At 58.0% G+C, this 19086-nt stretch overlaps 1 protein-coding gene across 3 annotated transcripts in view; it reads right to left on the bottom strand.

The window, feature by feature from the left end:
* CARMIL1 (capping protein regulator and myosin 1 linker 1) overlaps positions 1-19086 on the bottom strand; it is a 144277-nt gene that overhangs the window by 57874 nt on the left and 67317 nt on the right. For all 3 annotated transcript variants that reach the window (XM_037153028.2, XM_037153029.2, XM_053656008.1), the window contains exons 5-12: positions 18238-18359; positions 16439-16536; positions 16102-16172; positions 15569-15642; positions 11036-11111; positions 9247-9335; positions 7994-8088; positions 1197-1283 (exon numbers count right to left, since the gene is read on the bottom strand). In XM_037153028.2, the coding sequence (XP_037008923.2) occupies positions 1197-1283; positions 7994-8088; positions 9247-9335; positions 11036-11111; positions 15569-15642; positions 16102-16172; positions 16439-16536; positions 18238-18359 (712 nt within the window). The remainder of the gene's footprint in view (positions 1-1196; positions 1284-7993; positions 8089-9246; positions 9336-11035; positions 11112-15568; positions 15643-16101; positions 16173-16438; positions 16537-18237; positions 18360-19086) is intronic.

Below are 19086 nucleotides of genomic sequence, written 5' to 3'. Positions count from 1 at the left end.
GTCACGCCGCGAACATCTGAGGAGACGGTGTCCTTGAGGGCAGTGTGGACGTCATGGGGACGTTAAAAAAATCCCTCCTGAATTCTGGGGCCAGGACGACAAATGCTTCCCGACAACCAACACAGAAACACTGGCCGACTTCCACAAGAGCTCACGGCTGCAGCCGAGCAGGCAGCCCGCCGGCTCCCGCAGCCGTCGGCATGGGCCGCGGAGGCTTTAAACGTCGGCGTTCGGGCCACACGCACGTGGAGGTGCACAGGGGGTCCCGGGCGCTTCCAAGCCGGTGACCGCCCGCACCTCGCCCCGTGTGTCTCCTCCTGCGGCGGCCCATCTGTCCGTTAGCACACCCCTCCGTCCACTGGTAAATTCAGGAAGGGTTTTCCTGAGCTCGCTGGGCCGCTCCCGCAACCTCATCGAACCCAGGCTGGGGCGTGACCTCTGGTGACCTGGCCTCGACTGGGCGTCTGCGGCCGGGGGAGGGGTGCAGTCCAGCGGGACTGGGCCCTCCACCGAGGTCCTGACACCGTCGCCTGCAGCTGGCGTCAGAACCGGGCCAACTGTGGGACACCAGGGGCAGTGGCCTGGTGCGGGCACCGCTCAGGGGCCCAAGGGCCTGAGCCCAGCGCCGAGATCGAGCAGAAAAGGAGGCGCGTGGGAGAGACGGCAGGGGGAGAAGCGGGGCCTCTCTGCTCAGGGTGAAAGGCCGTTTCCAGGCAGATCGCAGGCGTGTGCAAAGGCACAGCACACACGGCAAGGCTTCCGGTCGTACCCGGGGCTGCCGATGTGCCGAAGTGAGAATGGACGGGACCTGAGGAGCGAGGGGGAGCCCGAGGGGGAGGGGAATCGGGGGAGAGCCCGGGGGAGGGCGAGGCCGGAGTGGGAAAGACACGGGACAGGACGGGCAGCAGCCCCGCGTCCCCGGCAGCTGGGGCGGCGGCCGGGTGGGGGCGGGTACACGGGGAAGCGGGGATGCATTCCACGACCGGACGTGCGTTTCACAGCTATTCTCGACTCCGAAAGCACTTTAGACAACTAAACGGCATTCCAATCATGTAAGTTCCTCCTAAAGCTGCCAGAATGTGGTAAAACACACATTTTAAATGCAGACACACAGCACAACAATAATTCTATTTAAGGTACCACGGTACAGCAGACACATTACAGGCAAAAGGTGAAGTAAATAAGAGATACTGTACCTTTCGGTGACAATGAGGTCTTAGATAGATTTAAATGCTTTAATCCCTTCGGGAGTTTGGCAAATTGAACACTCAGAGAGGACACACCTGAGGAGGAAGAACAAGAGACGATGAGGACTTCCAAGTTCACGCTCTGTCTCCCAAGGCCGAAAATTAAACTGAATTCTAATGAGCGGTCACTTTTTCTTCCCAGTGTCAGCCATTGTTTCCTAACCGTCTGCCATTGGCCTCCTCCTCTTCCCGTCCTGTCGGGTCGGAGAGAAGGAAGGTCGCCAAATTAGGGGTGACGGTGCCACAACTTTACCGTCAGAGGCGGTTTTCTTTGGACCACGTTCACGCTCTCCTCACACTCCTGTTTCAAAGGCAGACCCTCTGGGCAGGAGCGACATCACCGTCCCCCCCCACCTGTGTCTCAATGTGCCCGTCAGGCCTCTGGGCAGCAGGCGCCCGCTACTCAGTTCTCGTCCAGAAAAGCGGAGGGATGAGCAGTAGAGCCACTCAGAGAGCAGCCGACGTTGAGCGGATGGATTCCACTTCTTCGCTGGTGCCTGGCTAATGACCTCAGAGGACGCGTCAGGGTGTGTCGTAAGTTCTCGGAGACGGGTTTTGAGGCTTGAAATAACTCCCAAGGAACTCAGGGGACCGACAGCGAGACAGTCCCCGATGTAAGACCTGCGCGACCTGTAGGTACTTCTCATCCAAGGGCAGCAACGAGCGTACTGCTTCCCGGGAGGAAAGAGGTAACACGTATGAGTGTGTGAGTGTGTCTGTGTGTGTGAGTGTGTCTGTGCCCACCCACTGCAGAAGTCACCGGCTCCAGGGACCCCTGTGCTGGGTGCGGCCCGACAGGGCAACCCCAGAGCCCTGAGAGTTTCACCAAAGTTTATCAGGAAATACTGAAGGTTGTGCAGCTCGACCGAGGGCCTGGGTGCACCGCCCAAGCACGGTGGGTGTTTGGGGGGCCCTGGACTATCTCTCCATAGAGTTTGACTGTTACATACACTTGACAATCACCAGATTAAACGATGTTAAACGGGTTTTTTGTCTGAATATTTCTAGAGATTTGAACATGCTAATCCACGTTATTACTTGCAAAGAGAAGACAGGCTGATATTTAGTGGATTCTTTCTCGTAAAAGAATGAGTAACTAACGAGTTAACGTGGGGACCGGTGGAGATGGAGTGATGTTTAAAACCTGACCACTCCAAAGGCGAGACTGATGTAAGACAGACATCGTCTCAAATGTCCTCTATCTGCTCAAGAAAATAAACCCATCGTGACTGACCTACCCACAAAGCAAAGCGAAAGAAACCCCATGTGGGAGAGTAAGTAGTGTACAATTCTGTACCTGTGAAGTTCAAGACTAAACCAAGCTGACCTATCCCAACAAGACCCGAGGACTGGTTGTGTTTTCCAGGTGGCGAAGGGCAGGGGGGCAGCCGCCGGGCCCCCACGGGGACACAGCGGGGCCTTGTCAACAGCCCAGCATGGGAGAGCTCGACTTTAAAAAAATTCATTAAGATGTCACCTTGGGATTCCTGGACTTCTCTGAACACATACTATGCCTCAGGGAAAAATTTTATTTCAACGAGTCAGCTGAGGACGATAACAGAGGAAACTGCAAGGTGGCCTTGGGTTTGGTGATGGCTTTTCAGGTACAAGGCCAAGGGCATGATCCATCAAAGAGAGAACTGATCCGCTGAACCCAATCAAAGTCAAAACGTCCTGTTCTCGGAGAGACAGTGTCGAGAGAACGAGGAGACAAACCACAGGCCGCAAGAAAACATTTGCAAAAGCCACAGCCGCCCAAGGACTGCTCCCCAAAACACACGAAGACCCCTCAAACCTCGACAATAAGACACCAAACCACCCGCAGGGGACGAGGACACGGATGGAAAGGCACTCCACGCCGTCGGTCACCAAAAAACGCAAACTGAATGACAAGAAGGCACCACCGCACCCGCGTCAGAGTGGCCAAGAGCTGGGGCCCCGAGGACCCCGAGTGCTGTGAGGACGTGGGGACACAGGGACGCCCCGCACTGGGGGGACGGCAGGCTGCTCCGTTTCTTATAAAACTAAACGCGCTTTCAACGTACGCTCCTTGGGATTCACCCCCAAACTATATATGACCTGGAAAAGGCAAAAGTAGGTTGCTGGGGCGTGTGGGTGGGGGTGACCAGGGGGAGCACAGAGGACGTCGGGGCACTGAGAACTCTCTGCGTGAGGCTGTGAGGAGGGATGCGTGTCATGATTCACATGGACAAACCCACAGAACGGCCAGCACCAGCGTGACCCTGGACTCTGGGTGGTGATGACGGGACCGTGTCGGTTCATCGGCGGTGACAAATGTGGCGTCTGGTGGGGATGTTGATAATGGGGAGGCTGGGCACGGTGGGGACAGGGCGGGGCCGGGAAATGGCCGCGCCTCCCTCCCAGCTTGGCTGTGGACCTGGGTACCAGAGCCTCACTTTCTGATTCCGATCGAGGTGATCACTGCCCACTCGTGACTGACGCTGTTGTAGATTTTGACACTTCGCAATGGTTAAAAAATTCCCCAAAGCCCAAATTCCGCGTCTTCAAATGATTCTGAGCGTGTCCTCTGTTAGAGCACAGTTAAAACACTCCACTGAACTCCACGGAGGCGGTTCGCGGGCTGACCTGAGTTGTTTTGCTTTTGTTCTTGGAGAAAATGACCATTTTAAAACTTTTTGTGTCGGGCACACCTGTAACACTTCCTAGAGCCGTAAACGCCTACACCCAAGTGCAAGGCCAGAGCGGAACAACGATTTGATACCCACCCATCCGTTCACTCCTTCGCCACGAACTACCTTGAAGAAAAAGGTCAACGGAAGGGAATGCGCCATCGGCCGTATTTTTCTGGGGGAAGTCAGGCGATCCCACCACAAGTGACAAGCGAAGCCCCTGAATTAAGGGTGAACGGAATCGGGTTTGATCTTTCATTTAAAAGAAAAAGAAGGCAGGACTTCAGGTAAATAGGACTGAGGGTAAAGAAGACTAAAGCGGCAGAGTCAAGATTCTCTGGTTCACGTCGCTTTTTTCAACTGCAGACCAAGTTGCTGGCTTCCTTCTGGAAGGAAGGACGCACATTTCGCTCCCCAGGCTTCCCCGGCCACAGCCTCACTGCGTTTCTTCTTTAAAGAAACACCCGGGCAAAGTGCTGCCAGGATGGCTCAGCATCGTTTGTTTTTGTTAAAACGAGAGAGAATCAAACACATCTATGAAAAAGATGTAACGTTGTTACACAAAGGGTCCCCAGGCTGGCTGACTTCTGTTTGGGGTCTTGGCCACACACGAACCAGTTCAGAGGGGTTGGCAGCCAGACTTGCAGGAGAAACAAAGCAAGTTCCCCTGCCCTGTCCTGTCCCCGGAGTTCTCTCTGTCACCGACAGAGCCGCGCAAGAACCGACCACCAGGGAAAACGTTCCCCACGAAGACAAGACGGGAGAGGCTTCCCGACGCCTGGCCCCCCCCCACAAATCCAGCAAACCACGGCCTCCGGTGCCCGGATTAAAAGGAAGTTCGTCGCCAAAAGCTTTTGTGTGGACACTGTACGGGCTGGATGACCCTCTCCGTAACTGACTTTTCTAGCTTGTGTCAACCTAAGAAGAGAAACATGTTCTCGTTTTTATCTCTCCTTTCAGAACAAAACTATCCCAGCTCCCTCTGCTTTGAAATATTTACGCCGAACGAAAAAGTAATTATAAAATGTTTAGTATAGCAATCTGCCATCTGATATTATTAGCTTATAAACACAGGAAATTAAATGTGACATCGCAGATCCAACCGCTAATCACGCATGTGCTTAAAAACCTGTCACGACGCCACACGCAATTCTCACCCTGGATATTCTGCAATCGGAATGACTCCCACACTAGGAAAAAGGCTTAAGGAGGCCCCTGTTCATTGAAAGCATCAATATGGATAATATAAAATTTTCTGCCAGGGGACTCTAGCAGCACAGTGGGGGGACCACAGGCTTCCTTCTTGTCTGGTGGAAAGAGCAGAGATTTGAACAGGTGATTAGCAGCCAGGTGGGTTGTTCAGGCACCTGCCCGTCCCGTGGCTTCCCTGGTATGTTCAGAAACACTGAGAGACGTGAGCGAATAACTAAAACACAGCGACGTGTCTGCGTCCCAACGGAAGGCGGCAAGGACAAGGTCCCAGAATGCGGGCTGTCGGGGTGAAGGACTCACGCAGGAGACCGAGTCGGTGCGCCTGACTCCCCAGGGCCCTCAAATCCACGTCCGAGCTGCTTTTCACGTAACGTTTTTTCCTTGTGTGGCCATAAAAATGTATGTCTGATATCATCAATCAGAAAAGAACCCTGTCCTGTGTTGTAACGGTCACCCAAACCCGGCATTCTCAACTATGGAGGTGACTCCTCAAGAAAAGGTGTTGACATGCCCTGGCTGGTGTGGCCCAGTGGACTGAGTGCCGGCCTGAGAACCACAGGGTCGCCGGTTCAATTCCTGGTAGGGGCACAGGCCCGGGTTGCAGGCCAGGTTCCCAGCAGGGAGCGTGCGAGAGGCAACCACACACTGATGTTTCTCTCCTGCTCTTTCTCCCTCCCTTCCTCTCTCTGAAGATAAATAAACCTTAAAAAGAAAGAAAGCGCCTTGTGAGCGCCCTGTGACGGCCTATTCGTACCCCAGACGGGCCATTTTCTCACTCTGCCCTCAGGCCCCCGGACGGACAGGTGCTATAACACGGAGACAAGCAAACCGAGATGCGCAGACACTAGGTAGGTTGTCCAAGGAAACCCAGCTGGGAAGTGGCAGAGCCCGGGGCAGAAACCCCTCGATTCCGGCCGCAGACGCCGCCGCAGACACTCCGGGGCCGACAGGAAGGGGTAGGCGGCCTTTCCGGAACCGGTTTCTGGGTTTTATTAGGGAGATAAAGTCAGAGCCACTAGCAGACGGTCCTGAGAAAAACACGTGGGTACTGAAGGTCAATATTTGCAAAGGAAAAACACTCTGAGGCAGGGTTCTAAATCAGCTCCAAACAAAATAATCAAATTTAGAACAAAGGGAGGGGAGGAGAGAGGACAGACATTCCTGAGAAGGCCGAGGGCGTAAAAACAGGCTGTGTGTGAGCCGCGTTTGGGGGCGGGGGATGCAGAATGGGCAGAGCGGACCCCCCCAAATACCCCCCTCTGGCCCAAAGAGCAAGGTCAGGGCCCCCCAGGGCCACGACCAGGAGAGGGGCCAGAGCCAAGCCCGGGCAGCCAGGGGCCTCGAAGACAGAAGTGCGGCCACAGTGACATGTCCCAGCCGCTGCCGCCAGGACCCCAGAACGAAACACAGACGTCGTGGCGAGCGGGGCCCTCACACGACCCGAAGTGCACCAGACACCGAAAACCACAGCTTACACTCCCCTCCTTTCCACTGGTTTCCATGCTCGTCGGGGACGATCAAGTTCACGTCATGACCTCCTAGGACCTGCTTGTGCCCTGTCAGCCGACAGGGACCTTGAGCCCCTGTCGTCGCAAACACAGACCCGACCCAGCCCCCCACCTGTGGAGGCCACCACGCGGTTCCCACGCTCTCGCAGCCTCCTCCCCGTGGCATCTGCTTTTTCCTGAAGGGACAACTGTGCCCAGACACGCCCTGCCCCAGGGCTGCGCCTCGGTGGCCCCCGTGGGGTAGTGTTCAGCCCACTCTCTACGGGAAGCTGGGACGCAACTCATGCCGTTCTGCTCACACTCCACGTGGGGATCTTTCCGATGAGACACCAAGTCTGTCTCGGAAACAGAAAGCAGATGGAGGGCCTCCACCGGCACCGGCAGCTCCGCTTAGGACCCGATCCCTGTCAAACACAACACTCCTGGAGGAAAGGCTCTTTCTCAGCTCCGCTGGGGAACGTCTGCAACAGGCATTGAAGACAGAAGGTGCCCGGCCGAGACGGAGCCGTCTGCTCTCCAGTGCAGCCCAGGAGGCCCCTCAGTGAGACCCCGCACCGCCCCCCGAATCACACTTTCAAATCTCGTGACGTATCAGAAGGCGCCTGCAGCTGGCAGATGTGGGTGGTGCCCCCAGGACTCCTGCCCCCCCACCCCCGTATGGGGGCCCTGGAGCACGTCCCCAAGGGGGTGGGTGGGACTGAGGACAGTGATGGGATGTCACCAGCGTGATGAGGTCACCAAGCAGCTGGCTGTGAGTTCATCAAAAAGTAAGGTGTCCTGCGTGGGCCCGACCCAATCTGCTCCTCTGTCTAAACAGCGGGGTGAGCTCCTGCTGGCAGGGGTAACGCAGTCGGCCCGCACACTGGGAGGAGCCGGGCCCCACGGCGCGGCCTGGAAGGGGTCCCTGGCCATGCCAGCCACCAGCGAGCAGACGGGGACCTATGTCCTGGGGCCCCGGAGGGATTCCACCACCAGTGAGCTTGAGGGGGTCACGAGGAGGTCACAGCTCAGCTGGCAACCGGGTGGCAGCCTCACGAGACAGAGCAGCGGAGTCCCCAACCCGGACCCACCCTGCTGGCCTGGGAAACAGGGGGGGACTGCACACCCGGGTCACCGCAGGCTGCCGAGCTGGTGGGGACTTGTTACGCAGCGATAGAGAATACGGCAGTGCGAAAACGCTGTCTTCCCTCCTGTGGCTGTCACCTCAGACACGGCTCAGTGACAGAAGGTCAGCGTGAGTGCTCCATCGGAGCTGGAAGGACCAGAGCCCACGGAGCGGAACCGGCACTCAGGGCACCACCTCGCAGCTCAGCTGCCCGCCCTCCAGGCCCCCGGACACCGAGCCCCCACCCTCCGTCCCCTGGCCGCCGGGTACCTCGGTCCTCCAGTGCGTTGCCAGCGAGGTTGACGGTGTGCAGCGCTGAGCCGGGGCTGTGCGCCAGCGCACTGGCCAGCTTCTGTGCAAAATCCCTGCAAAGAGACGGCCAGTGAGAGGGGGGCTCGCGGCAGGCAGGCCGCTCCGGCAACGACAGCGGAGCCGCCGGCGGGAGGTCGGCGGCAAGAGGCCCTCTCCTCCCAGCAGCGACCTGGGTGGCACCCGTGTGTTCGCGCCCCGCCCATTCCACGTGAGTGCGTGTCCTCGTGTGAGAAGCTGCAGACTCACAGCGGACGGAACTCGGTTCGTTCTGATGGCTGAAACCGCATTCCCGCGCCAAGAGGAAACAGTAATTGCCCCGTGGAAGACGCACTTGGGGGAGCTGTTAATAGCCCCCGTCGGCCCCTGCATAACAGAGGGCAGTGCTCATGGGCACAAACCGACCGCTCTGGCCGCCGGGTTTAATGCCTGCGGTCGCTGGCACCAGGCCCTGACAAAACTCAGAATGGCTGTCAGGTCTGTGTAACCGAGAGGCACGCCCTGCCTGCTGCGATTACGATGCCGCCACGCTCCCCGCTCAGCAGCCCCAGTCTCTGTTCTCAGATCCCAGCTCTGCTGCGCCCCACTCAGACTCAGGCGGTAACCTTGGAACCGTGAGGTGAAGACAGTGTAAGCGTGGATCTCAAACGGGAGGCAAACAGCCAAAACCAAGCACAGCAGAGGAGTAAAATAATGTGCAATGGCCCTGACTGGGGAGGCTCAGTGGACTGAGCACCAGCCTGAGAACCAAAGGGTCACCAGTTCGATTCCCAGTCAGGGCATGGGCTTGGGTTGCAGGCCAGGTCCCCAGAAGGGGGTGTAAGAGACACAACCACACATTGATGTTTCTCTCCCTTTCTTTCTCCCTCCCTTCCCCTCTCTAAAAATAAATAAATAAAATTCTTTAAATAATTTTTTGAATATGCAATAGGTTGTCACAACAACCATCTTTGGTGACACTGATAAAAGTCAATGCGGCACCTGGAATACAAAAGCTACTGCCCTAAGCCCTTTACATAGGCTTATTCATTCATCCTCGGAGCTGTCATTTTAAAAGGAAGGTGTTCATATGATCTCCATTTCAAAGCTGAAGAGACTGAGGCACAGAAAGTGGAAACATGAAGAATCCGGTTTTCTTTAAATTGTATATTAATGTTGGAGAAAATGGCGAAAAGTGCTAACGCAACGTCGGCATGTGTGCAGGAAATACTCACGCTCTGAGGCCGGCGTTTTCCAACACCAGCTCTTCCAGCCGACTGGACCTGCTCACCACCCTCAGGATGTGCTCGCAGACGTCTGTGGACTGCAAGGGAACACACTGGGTGAGCAGGCCGGACGTGCGCCTGCAACCAAGCTCACGTCACCGCTCCACCTACTCGGACGCAGAGTTGGGGTTACGTCAGTCGTGCACACGTTCATGCAGTCATTCAGCAAACCCTGACTCCGCATCGACCACGCCCCACCATCGTGCTGAGGGCCCCGGGGCTGCAGGGACAGAACGGTCACGTCCCCGCTGTGCAGAGTGTGCCGTCCAGCCCGGGAATCAGAGAAGAAACAGCCCTGGATGGTAAGGGGGACACCTGGGCGAGGCTCTGGGCACACGGACCTGCATCCCACCCAGTCCTGGGAAAACCGAAGGGAATTCCCAGAGAAAGGGGCATGCGAAACAGAGAATAAAGACTCAGAGGCAGTGATGGTGATGATGGTGGTGGTGGTGGAGATGGTGATAATGGTGATGTGATAATGATGGTGATGATGGTGATGGTGGTGATAACGATGGTGATGTGGTGCTGACAGTGGTGGTGGTGATGACTGTTAGAATTTCTATACGTTTTCTATAGGGATCTCAGTAATCTGCCAAGTAGTTACACTGCTATGTCCACTCATTTATCCAACAAACAAATTTGACACCTGTTTATTAACTGACTTTTACTGCGTAGATATCGTGAGCCCCACAGTCTGGTGAGTGCTGTGTAGCGATGAATAAGACGTCAGCTCCAACTCGCTCCCCAAAACAGGGACACAGGAAGCTGAGGCCCTGCAGGCCAAGTGAGTTACCCAAGGTCGCACGGCCTTGAAGTAAGAACCAGAATCGGGGCCCCAGGTTTCTGTCTCCAGGCCCGCGCTCTTTCTTGCGTTACCGCTCACTGGCTCCTTGCAGGCCCTGGTCGGTGCAGCCCACGTTCCTGCCGACAGCACCTCAGGTCCCCCGGAGACCCGGGGCCTGTCCACTAGCAAATGTCAACGGCCCTCAGATGCGCGTCTCAACCCCAACCCACCTCTTTGCTACGATAATCTGAAACCACCCGTTTATACGACCTCCAAGAGTCAGAGGCCTGAATGCCAAAGTCTCCAACAAAACCTCTCTCTGAACTACCTCCTGCCTGGAAGCGGAGCAGCCGAAAGCTAACTCTCAGACAAGCACCTGTCCACGCGGCCGCCTTGAACTTGCACAACAGCCCTCACAGAGCATCTTATTCCCACTAGTCCAACGGACCAAGGATTAGGCTCCCCGATACTTAGGAAAACTCACGGATTTCACTTTGATGTCATTCGGCTTACACGTCAATGGGCCCGAAGCTCATGCAGAAAATGAGTGTTACTACCATTAACCTGCCTGGCGAGTTTTCTAAACACTTGGGGAGGAAAGCCGGGGGGAGGCGGGATGCAAACAGTCTGGCGTCTGCTTCCTGCAGCCGCCGGCCATTTCTGCCGACAGAGGGGGGGCCCGGAAGGCCCCTCTCACTGTGTCTTTCTGGTCGTTGGCTACAGTGCTTGAAGCAGTGAAAAACACGGAGAAGCACTTGTCTGAAGCACCTCATGCAACACGCTTCAGGTCATGTCATCAAGAGCATCTGTAGGGACATACCACCCCCAGAAATAACATGCACACATCTCACCAGTGCAGGAGAAGAACAGACGTACACAGTTTGTAGTTAAATCCAGGCTGCGGGGTCAACGCAGCCTGGCCGAGCGCCACGCGCACCGTCTCCGGGCACTTACCAGCCGCAGGTCCTTGGCGGACAGCTTGGTGAACCACTGGTTGTACTCCAGGGCCGCGATGATGGGGATCAGGTCCCTAGGAGCAGAAGTCACAGAACCCGTGATCGAGCGTGTCAACAGCCAGGGCCACAGCCTCCACGCTCACCTGCGCACGCTCACTATTTCCACACGCACACGGCGTCGGCTAGAACTAGACGGCAATTAAACTCAGGATGAGGGAAGCAGAATTCTGGGAAGTTGAAGTTCAACTGCCTGCAGTTTGGCAACTCCTTCAAAGGGGAAGAGGCTGGCGGCGGTGTCTGCCTGTTGAACCTGAAACCGCACGTCTAATTCCACCCCAGAGTCCTGGACCGCTCGGCCGTGAATTCTTTAACCCTCATGTATGTACATCCATGTTCTGTAGCCAGAGGGCTTGCAGAGTGAGGTCCGGAGCCCAGGCTGATCTGGGGGACACCGGGCGGACCCCCAGAGCTCAGCAAGTGCCCGACGACCGACAGGTGCCCCCGTGCGGTTCGCAGCGTCCGGCTGTGCTGACGAGACAGGCCAGAGGCACGCGTGGCCTTGTGATTCACACAAGCCGAGGGTGTCTTTGCATCTGACCCCTGGCACCACTTGGTTTTCCAGGCCCGTCTCCGGCCACATGTCCCTCACTCAGCCTCCAGCCGAAACCTGCCGACCCTGTCCCCTTGCCACACACAGAGCTTCAGTCTCAGAACGGCCTGCCTCGGCCGTGTGCAGCCAGGAAAATCCCCGCGGCACCAGCGCCTGCGTGCAGGCGGCGCCAGGTAAGGGCCCCGGCCCCCGGGCGGCCCACTGCCTGCCTCTCCAGTCAGCCTTGGACCTACTCGGCCTTGGACCCCCGTCTGCTGCCCCCATATCGGCCCCCTGTCGCCCCAGGTTGCGTGTCCTTTGAAAACCAAGTCTCTGTCTCAGTGTCAGGGCTTCGGTGAGGCCGTTACAGGTTTTATCCTCAGGGCCTGACAAGTGGCCGAGACTCAGACTTTTACTGAAACAACAAAGAAAGGCGGCTGAGAAATCACATTATGTGGTGGGTTCCGGGTGCCAGGCCCTGGCCTAGATCACGTCACTGGCCGACCCAGGAGGGGCCACGGCTCCTGTTTCGGGGACACAGAGAGACACTGAGGGGCGCGCACCTGGAGCCGGGCAGAGGGACAGGCCGGGGGGGCGGGGGGGGCGGGGACCCCGACGTGCTCGGGAGGCCGGGTCGGAGCTCGAGCCAAAACCGTGCCCAGTCACGGGTCCCACACACACTTCCTACCAAAAACCTCTTTATTCACTTGGCTTCTGTCCTAGATTTTTTTTTTAAGTTTTAGATGCAAGAACAAGCGCAGGAATTCCTTCTGCAGGGGTTTGATGGGCTTCGTGCTCTCGGCCTCTGTCTGCACCGACCCGCTCTCGGGACACACTTCGGGAACCGGGCGTCCTCGCCAACTCTGCCCACTCGGGAACTCACCCCTGCGCCTCCCGTGGGTTAATGTCAAATGCCGACCACACTGCAGCGCCTCCCCCTGGCCCCCCCCATGCAGACACTTGTGTCGTGACGAGAGAGGAGCGTCCTCCACGGTGCCAGGTCCCGCGTTTACACGGCAGGTGGGCGGAGGGCAGGGCCCTCTCACGGGACCTGCGAACCCTTGAGAAAGCGCCCGACCCACCAACGGGCTCGTCTGATCCTCGCTGAGGCCCGAGATGCGGACGTCACACACGCAGTCTAGGTGTGTGCACACCGGTGTGGCACCTGCGTGGCACCATCAGTGAACGGAATCAGTGAAATCTGCATGTGATGTGCTATGCAGATTCTGATAGAAAGGCTACCAAATATGGGTGTTTCTTAAAGAAAAAAAATATACATTATCAAGAGGTTATAAGGACACTGTCTGGCAGTAGAATTAAGGGTGATGTGAATGATTTCCAACGCGATTCTTATACAACATTTTTAAACTTTCAATGGTCCCCGATCTAAAAGAATCACAACATGTGCTGTGGGTGCTGTGAATGGAGTTTTGTTTACAAAACAACGTCTTGTGAACATGATGGAAACTCCTGCGTGTTGGCACGGTTCTCCTAACACGTTTCTCCAAACCATGTAAACCCCTCGGCTTTGTAATGTTCGAGGCCAATTAGAAGGAAAGAATCACTCAGCTTAATGCTTTCAATAAACATTTGTTCGTACCTACTGGGTGCTGGGCGGGGTCAGGAGGCTCTGGGGGCTGACAGCTAAGTAAGAACAGGCCTTGTCCCCCCCCGCCCACCCTGTCCTCGGGGGTGGACAAAGACCCCGGCTCAGCCATGTGACACGGGCTATGCAGGGGACGCCCTTGAAGTGGCCAAGGACACGGGCGGGCAGCAAGGACTCTGCCTGGAGCAGACGGGGGCCTGTCTGCCTCACAGACAGGAAGAGCCCGGGGAAAGGACAGCATCTCAGGTAACTGGAGACGGCACGTCCAGGGCCCGGGACCTGGGAGTGCCCGGGATCCACCCACTCACACCCCCAACCAGTGCGTGTCCCTCCGGGTGTGAGTGCCGGGTGTGAGGCAACACTGAGCACAGCCAGACACCCCTCCCCTGGTGCCGCCGGGCCTGTCAGGAGACTCAGGGAATGAAAGCGACTCTAATAGTGTGACTACCCTCCCCTGGGGAGCAGGGACCACGAGGGACCACAGTGCAGGTCAGAGGAAGGCTTGTCAGGACCAGGCAGGTCAGGGAGGCTCGGACAGGAAGGCAGAGCGCCGCCAGGGATGAGGGAGCGGGGGACCCTTTCTGGGCAGAAGAAACGACCCAGAGAGGACAATTATCACAACTGCATGGGGTGGGGCGGGGGGCACAGGACCTGGGATGGAAACCGAGTCGCACCACCGTCCAAGGAGAGGCCGCAACCCATTGCTTGAGCTCGGTGGTGAGCACAGAGGTCGGCCACCACTGCTTGCGTCTGGTACACACCACACACTGTTCTCCGAGCAGACAGGCACGAGCACGGCCTGAGCCCTGGTGGCTCCGTTCCTAACGGTCGTCAAACCGACGGCAGTGCCAGCAGAGGGTCAGACCTCTGTGGGAGCTCACGAATGGAATTCAAAACGAACAAGCAGAGGAACCACAGCTACACAGAGCAGCACACAACACCTCGGCCTTTCGGGTCCTCATCACCTGTCTCCCGACCAGGGAGGACCGAGTGTGTCCGGGCAGCACTTCGGCAAACACAGGTGGAACAGCCGAGGCCCAAGCCGAGCCACACGCAGGTTCTGGGAGTCGGCTCCTCTTGGGATGTCCCGGCCATGTGCCGAGCACAGAACTCCACACCAGCGACAATCTGGTCTGTGACTGGGTCCCGCACACACAGGAAACACACGGGAGTCTCCACAGTGACCCAGGAGCTGGGACCACGGTTAATATCACTATACAGATGAGGACCCCCAGCCCAGAGAGGGCCGGGCGCTGCCCGAGGCCAGAGTCGGTCCGGGCGGGGCCGGGATCCCCACCCGGGCAGCGTGGCTGACTCACGAGCACCTTGTTCTGACCGCCGTCCTAACACACTGACCAGCCATCCACCCTCTGGACGGCCAGGAGTCATCAACCTGCGCTTCAGGGACGGCCGGGGTTTCGGAGCAAAACGCCAAACCCCTTTCACCACGTGCAATCAACACCCCCCCTCTGTCCCCAGTGTGCAAGTCAGCACTGAGCTGTGCTCTGAGTGATTTCTCAAGCACCGGCAACACACCGGTTGCTCTGGACATCGGAAACGAACTGCTGGCACTTGGGGACTACGTAAATAAGGTAAAACGCAAAAACAAAAACTCTAAATCGCTCATCAGATTCCCCGCTGCTCCAGATTCCAGGCCACCTATCAAAGCAGCCGTTCTGACGTCATCTCTCTGGTCGGTGTGACGACCCAGGAAGTCAATTTCCCCGTGTTTATTTTCAGGCCAGACTCCCCTCGCGGCTCCCTTGGCCTGGCGAAGCTTCCCTCAGGGGCCTGCGCACCACGACCATGGCCCCAAATCCATTCAGGTCTGGATTGTAAAAGCCGAGCGTCTCACAGGTACCTTGTCACAGTGTCATGGTTTGTTGTCACTAACGTGAGGCCGATGGTGGCCGCTGTTTCCACACCCACGTGGACTCCCCAACCATAAAGACACTATGCTCTAAGTCATTTGTTCGGGGTTCGGCATAAAATTTTATCCTAGGAAAAATCAGTTATAGAGAGGTACAGTTTACATACCAGCTGGACTAAATACACCTGGTGAGCTGGTCTCAGAGCCTAAGAACTCGATCGCTTCCACAGTAAAAGTCGGCATGTTTTCTAGCCCCGAACTCCGGGGCGCAGAGGTGTCCCCCCAAAGCATTCGCAGTGACCAACACCCCGGACACCGCTCACTGACGGGCAGAGCCCAGAGAGGCTCGATTCCCCCGGTTCCTGTTACGAAAGGGTCTCTGCGGACGGGCCCCTCGGGCCCCAGCGGGACGGGCGGCTCCGAGACCAGGGCTGCGGGTGGGGGAGGGCAGGCGGCAGCGCCCTACCTGTGGTCCAGGTGACTGAAGTCCTGCAAGTTCAGCTCCCGGGTGTCCTGGGTCAGGTAGATGGTGTCCACATCCTGTTGGAAACACAACGCACTCACGTCGACAGTCTGGGTCGATGGCGGGGCAGCAGGGGGGACGCAGAGGGAATCGGACAGTGACCCGGGCCACTGGGTGTCGCCCGAGCCAGGGAGCTTGTCAGCAAAACACACGGGGGCGGGGACAGAGAGAAAGAGACGGACGAGTACTGAGAGTCTGTGTGCATGTGCCGGCGCTTGTGCGTGCACGAGTGTGACTGTGTGTGCACGAGTGGGACTGTGTGTGAGTGTGCAGGTGTGAGTGTGAGTGAGTGTGTGCATCTGTGAGTGGGTGTATTTATGAGTGTGAGTGTGTGAGGAGGAGCGTGTGTGTGAGCATATGTGTGTTGAGTGTGTGAGAATGTGAGTATGTGTATGTGAATGGAGGGGTGAGCATGTCTGCGTGTGAGTGAGCACATGTGTGAGTGCACGTGCGCGTATGCCCACAGACACACTCACCCACTGCACTTCTTCCCGGTACGGGAACCCCAGCCAGTCGCAAACGTAGGCGTACATCTGAGAAAACCCACCTGAAACACAAACAGGTCTGTGACAGGTGTTCGGGGAAATGATTTCCAAGTTCAGATTGAAAAGCTGCCACGAGGCCCATGTGACAGGCACACGGCAGGACGCAGCGGAGTTTAAGTGTGGGGCTCTCCGTCCACCGGTCTGGCCGAGCTAATTACACCTTCAAACTAATTGCACCTCTGCAGGAACGCGCTGGGAATAGACTGCACTTCCCGGCCAGGGACACCCCGGCAGCCACCGGCATTTTAGTTTCAAAATGTGTGCTCACCGCAGGGGCCCTGCTCGGCCACGGGCTGGCTGTCCCACCGGGCCTGCAGGCTGGCCAGGCGCTCCGCCGGCTCCATGGACACCCTCTTCATGATTTTCCTGCAAGACCGACAGCGAGAAGGAACGTCGATCACATTTCGGCACTGCACGTAGAAATCTACCTTGTGAGAGGCCTCTCTTAAAAGCGAACACGGGCGTAGCTTCAGAGAGTGTCAAGCGCCGTGACAGGTAGAGCCACGTCCCGGCGAGCAGCACGCAGGCGCAGCCCACACTGTGCAGTGGATGAGCCGCACAGACCTTCTGGGCGTTGAATCTGCAGCAGATGCGGGAAACAGCCCAGGAGGAAGGAGCAGCGACCCGGACACGAGCACACAGCTCTCGGCCCAAACTCGGGCCTCACTGCTGTGACGTGAAAACCATCCGTGGGTCCTTTCAATCCATTTCAGTGATTCATTTAAAATCTGCTCCCAAAGCTCGTCCGTGTCACACGGCCACCGTGCCCAGAACAGCACCTGCTTCGGGGACGCCAGCCACGGCTCGGGCCACTCCCCACACTGTATCGGGCACAGCGAGGAGGAAATGCAGGGGCTCGGGGAGTGCGGACGGCGGCCGAGGACCAGGGAGCCAGGACTCCCGGCCTTCGCTCGAGCGCCCCCAGGCCGGAAGGAAGGGCAGCACGTCCCGGGCTCTGCGTCCCTCTCCCTGCCCCAGGATGTTGCTGACCGACTGCGCGGTCCCACACCCGTTCTCGTCCCCCCGTACGGCCACATGCCACCCTGTCCCCCATCTGAGTGCGAACAGAAATGCCCGAAATTCCTCGCACACCTTTTGCTGCATCGGCCCCCCGGGCCCCGTGGAACCGCACTTGTCTACTTGTTTTCCGCACGAGCCATGGCTGCCTTTCCTCCCCAACCAGGCCCCTGCCTCTCCCCCCCGACCCTGCACCACTCCGGTCACCGCCCCCTGTGCCCGTCACGGCACCACCCCGCTGGACGGCCTCTGCCCTCAGAGTGCCCGACGCCCAGCATCACCGGGCAGGGTCCCCCAGGCTCCAAGTTTCCATGGGAACCCGTACCCAACTCTGTGGCTCTCCTCCTTTGCTTGACCCCCAAATCTTGGGCTCACTGTCAATCAAGACGCTCCCCCTTCCAGGTGCAGGGCTCTCTCTGTGGCCGCACCACTGGCAGGCGTCAGCCGGGCTGACACTGTGGCTCACAGGGGCTGCATCCCCAGACCTGATCCAACCCCCAGCCTCGCCCCCAGACCTGCCACCTGGTGTCCCCACCTGATGTGCCAGATGCCGAGTCCAGCACTCCTGACCCACACAGCCCTCAACAGTCCGGTCCCCACAGCCCCCGGGGCCCCCTCCACCCCAAGGACGTGCGGCACGTACCCCAAGGACGAACCTGAGCCCAGTGAGCCTGAGTTTAAACGCGTAACAAAAATAAATAAATGCTGCAGTTACCAATATCCCTAAGGCACACTTCAGAAAATGAGAGAAAAAGGTAAAGGCTAATCATTGTGTTTAGTTTTCCTTTTGCATTTTTTTTTCAGGTTTCCTCTTACTGATCAGAAAATAAAACACGAAGGGAATGCCACTGTGTCCCCGTGAATGCTGCAGGTGACAGCTGTGCACCTGGCACTGGGCCCCCCGCATCTGCTGGGTGTGGAGTTCGCACGGGGTGGGGGCAGGGTGGAGCGACAGTCCCACAGTGAGAGGCTTGCACAGGAATGTGGGCCGGGGAGCGGGGCCCACCCACCGCCCGCCCCCACCACCGCCCGCCCCCCACCAGGACTCACAGGGGAGACAGGCCGGGGAACGTCCTCCGCAGGCAGGAGCCCACGTGGGCCAGCACCTCGCTCACGTCCTCGGGCGACAGCATCCGCAGGGACAGGCTGTGCTTCTCCGTCTCCACCACCATCTGCAAGAGCCGGCGGGCACCGCGTGGTCAGGGCCGAGGGCTCGCGTGTGTGATTGTGAATGGAGCGAACCAGTCTGGCTGAGGCCCGAGAACACAATCCCTGTGTTTCGGGGGCCCCCCCTTTTTAAAACGGCACCCACAGTTTCAGAGTCACAGAACTGTTCGGGCCCAGGATGGACAGGGGGTCATGGGCGCCCCACAGCTGAAGCAAGTGCCCAACTGCAGATTCAGAGCCCCCGCCGCCACCGTGCGACAGAGGCTGAAGGTCCATAGTCACTCGTGACCCGCTTTTCCCGAGCCTTTGGAGGGGCCCCAGGCAAGGCCCTGCTGTCCAGGGCAAGTAGGAGGCCGCCTCCGGGGCAACCTCAGCCAAATAAAAGGCACCGAGGAAAAACCGGCAGCTGCGACCCCTTGCGCCTCCTGGGAAAAGACCTGACAGTTCCCTCCAGGCGAGGTCGGAACAGGACACCCGTCCTCACCACGCGTCTTCAGCCCAGTGTGGACGCGGCCGTGCAAGGTGCCGGGCTGCTGTCACCACGGACAAGCCGTGAGCTCGCCTGCTGCTGTTTCGCGAATGTTGGCAGGAGACAGGTGGCCCTGGGGGCAGAGACGCAGTACGTGGCTGTCCATCAATGGCAGGACAAAGGCATCGTGTTCGCGTGGACTGCCACTGTCACCTCCGAGCCCCAGCAGGGGCACGTGGCCGGCTCAGGCCGATGCCCGCACA

The sequence above is a fragment of the Artibeus jamaicensis genome, unplaced genomic scaffold (genome assembly GCF_021234435.1).
Source record: "Artibeus jamaicensis isolate MK-2021 breed Jamaican fruit bat unplaced genomic scaffold, CSHL_Jam_final scaffold_1689, whole genome shotgun sequence".
Taxonomy (NCBI): domain Eukaryota; kingdom Metazoa; phylum Chordata; class Mammalia; order Chiroptera; family Phyllostomidae; genus Artibeus; species Artibeus jamaicensis.
This window is presented reverse-complemented; position numbering and strand designations above follow the sequence as displayed.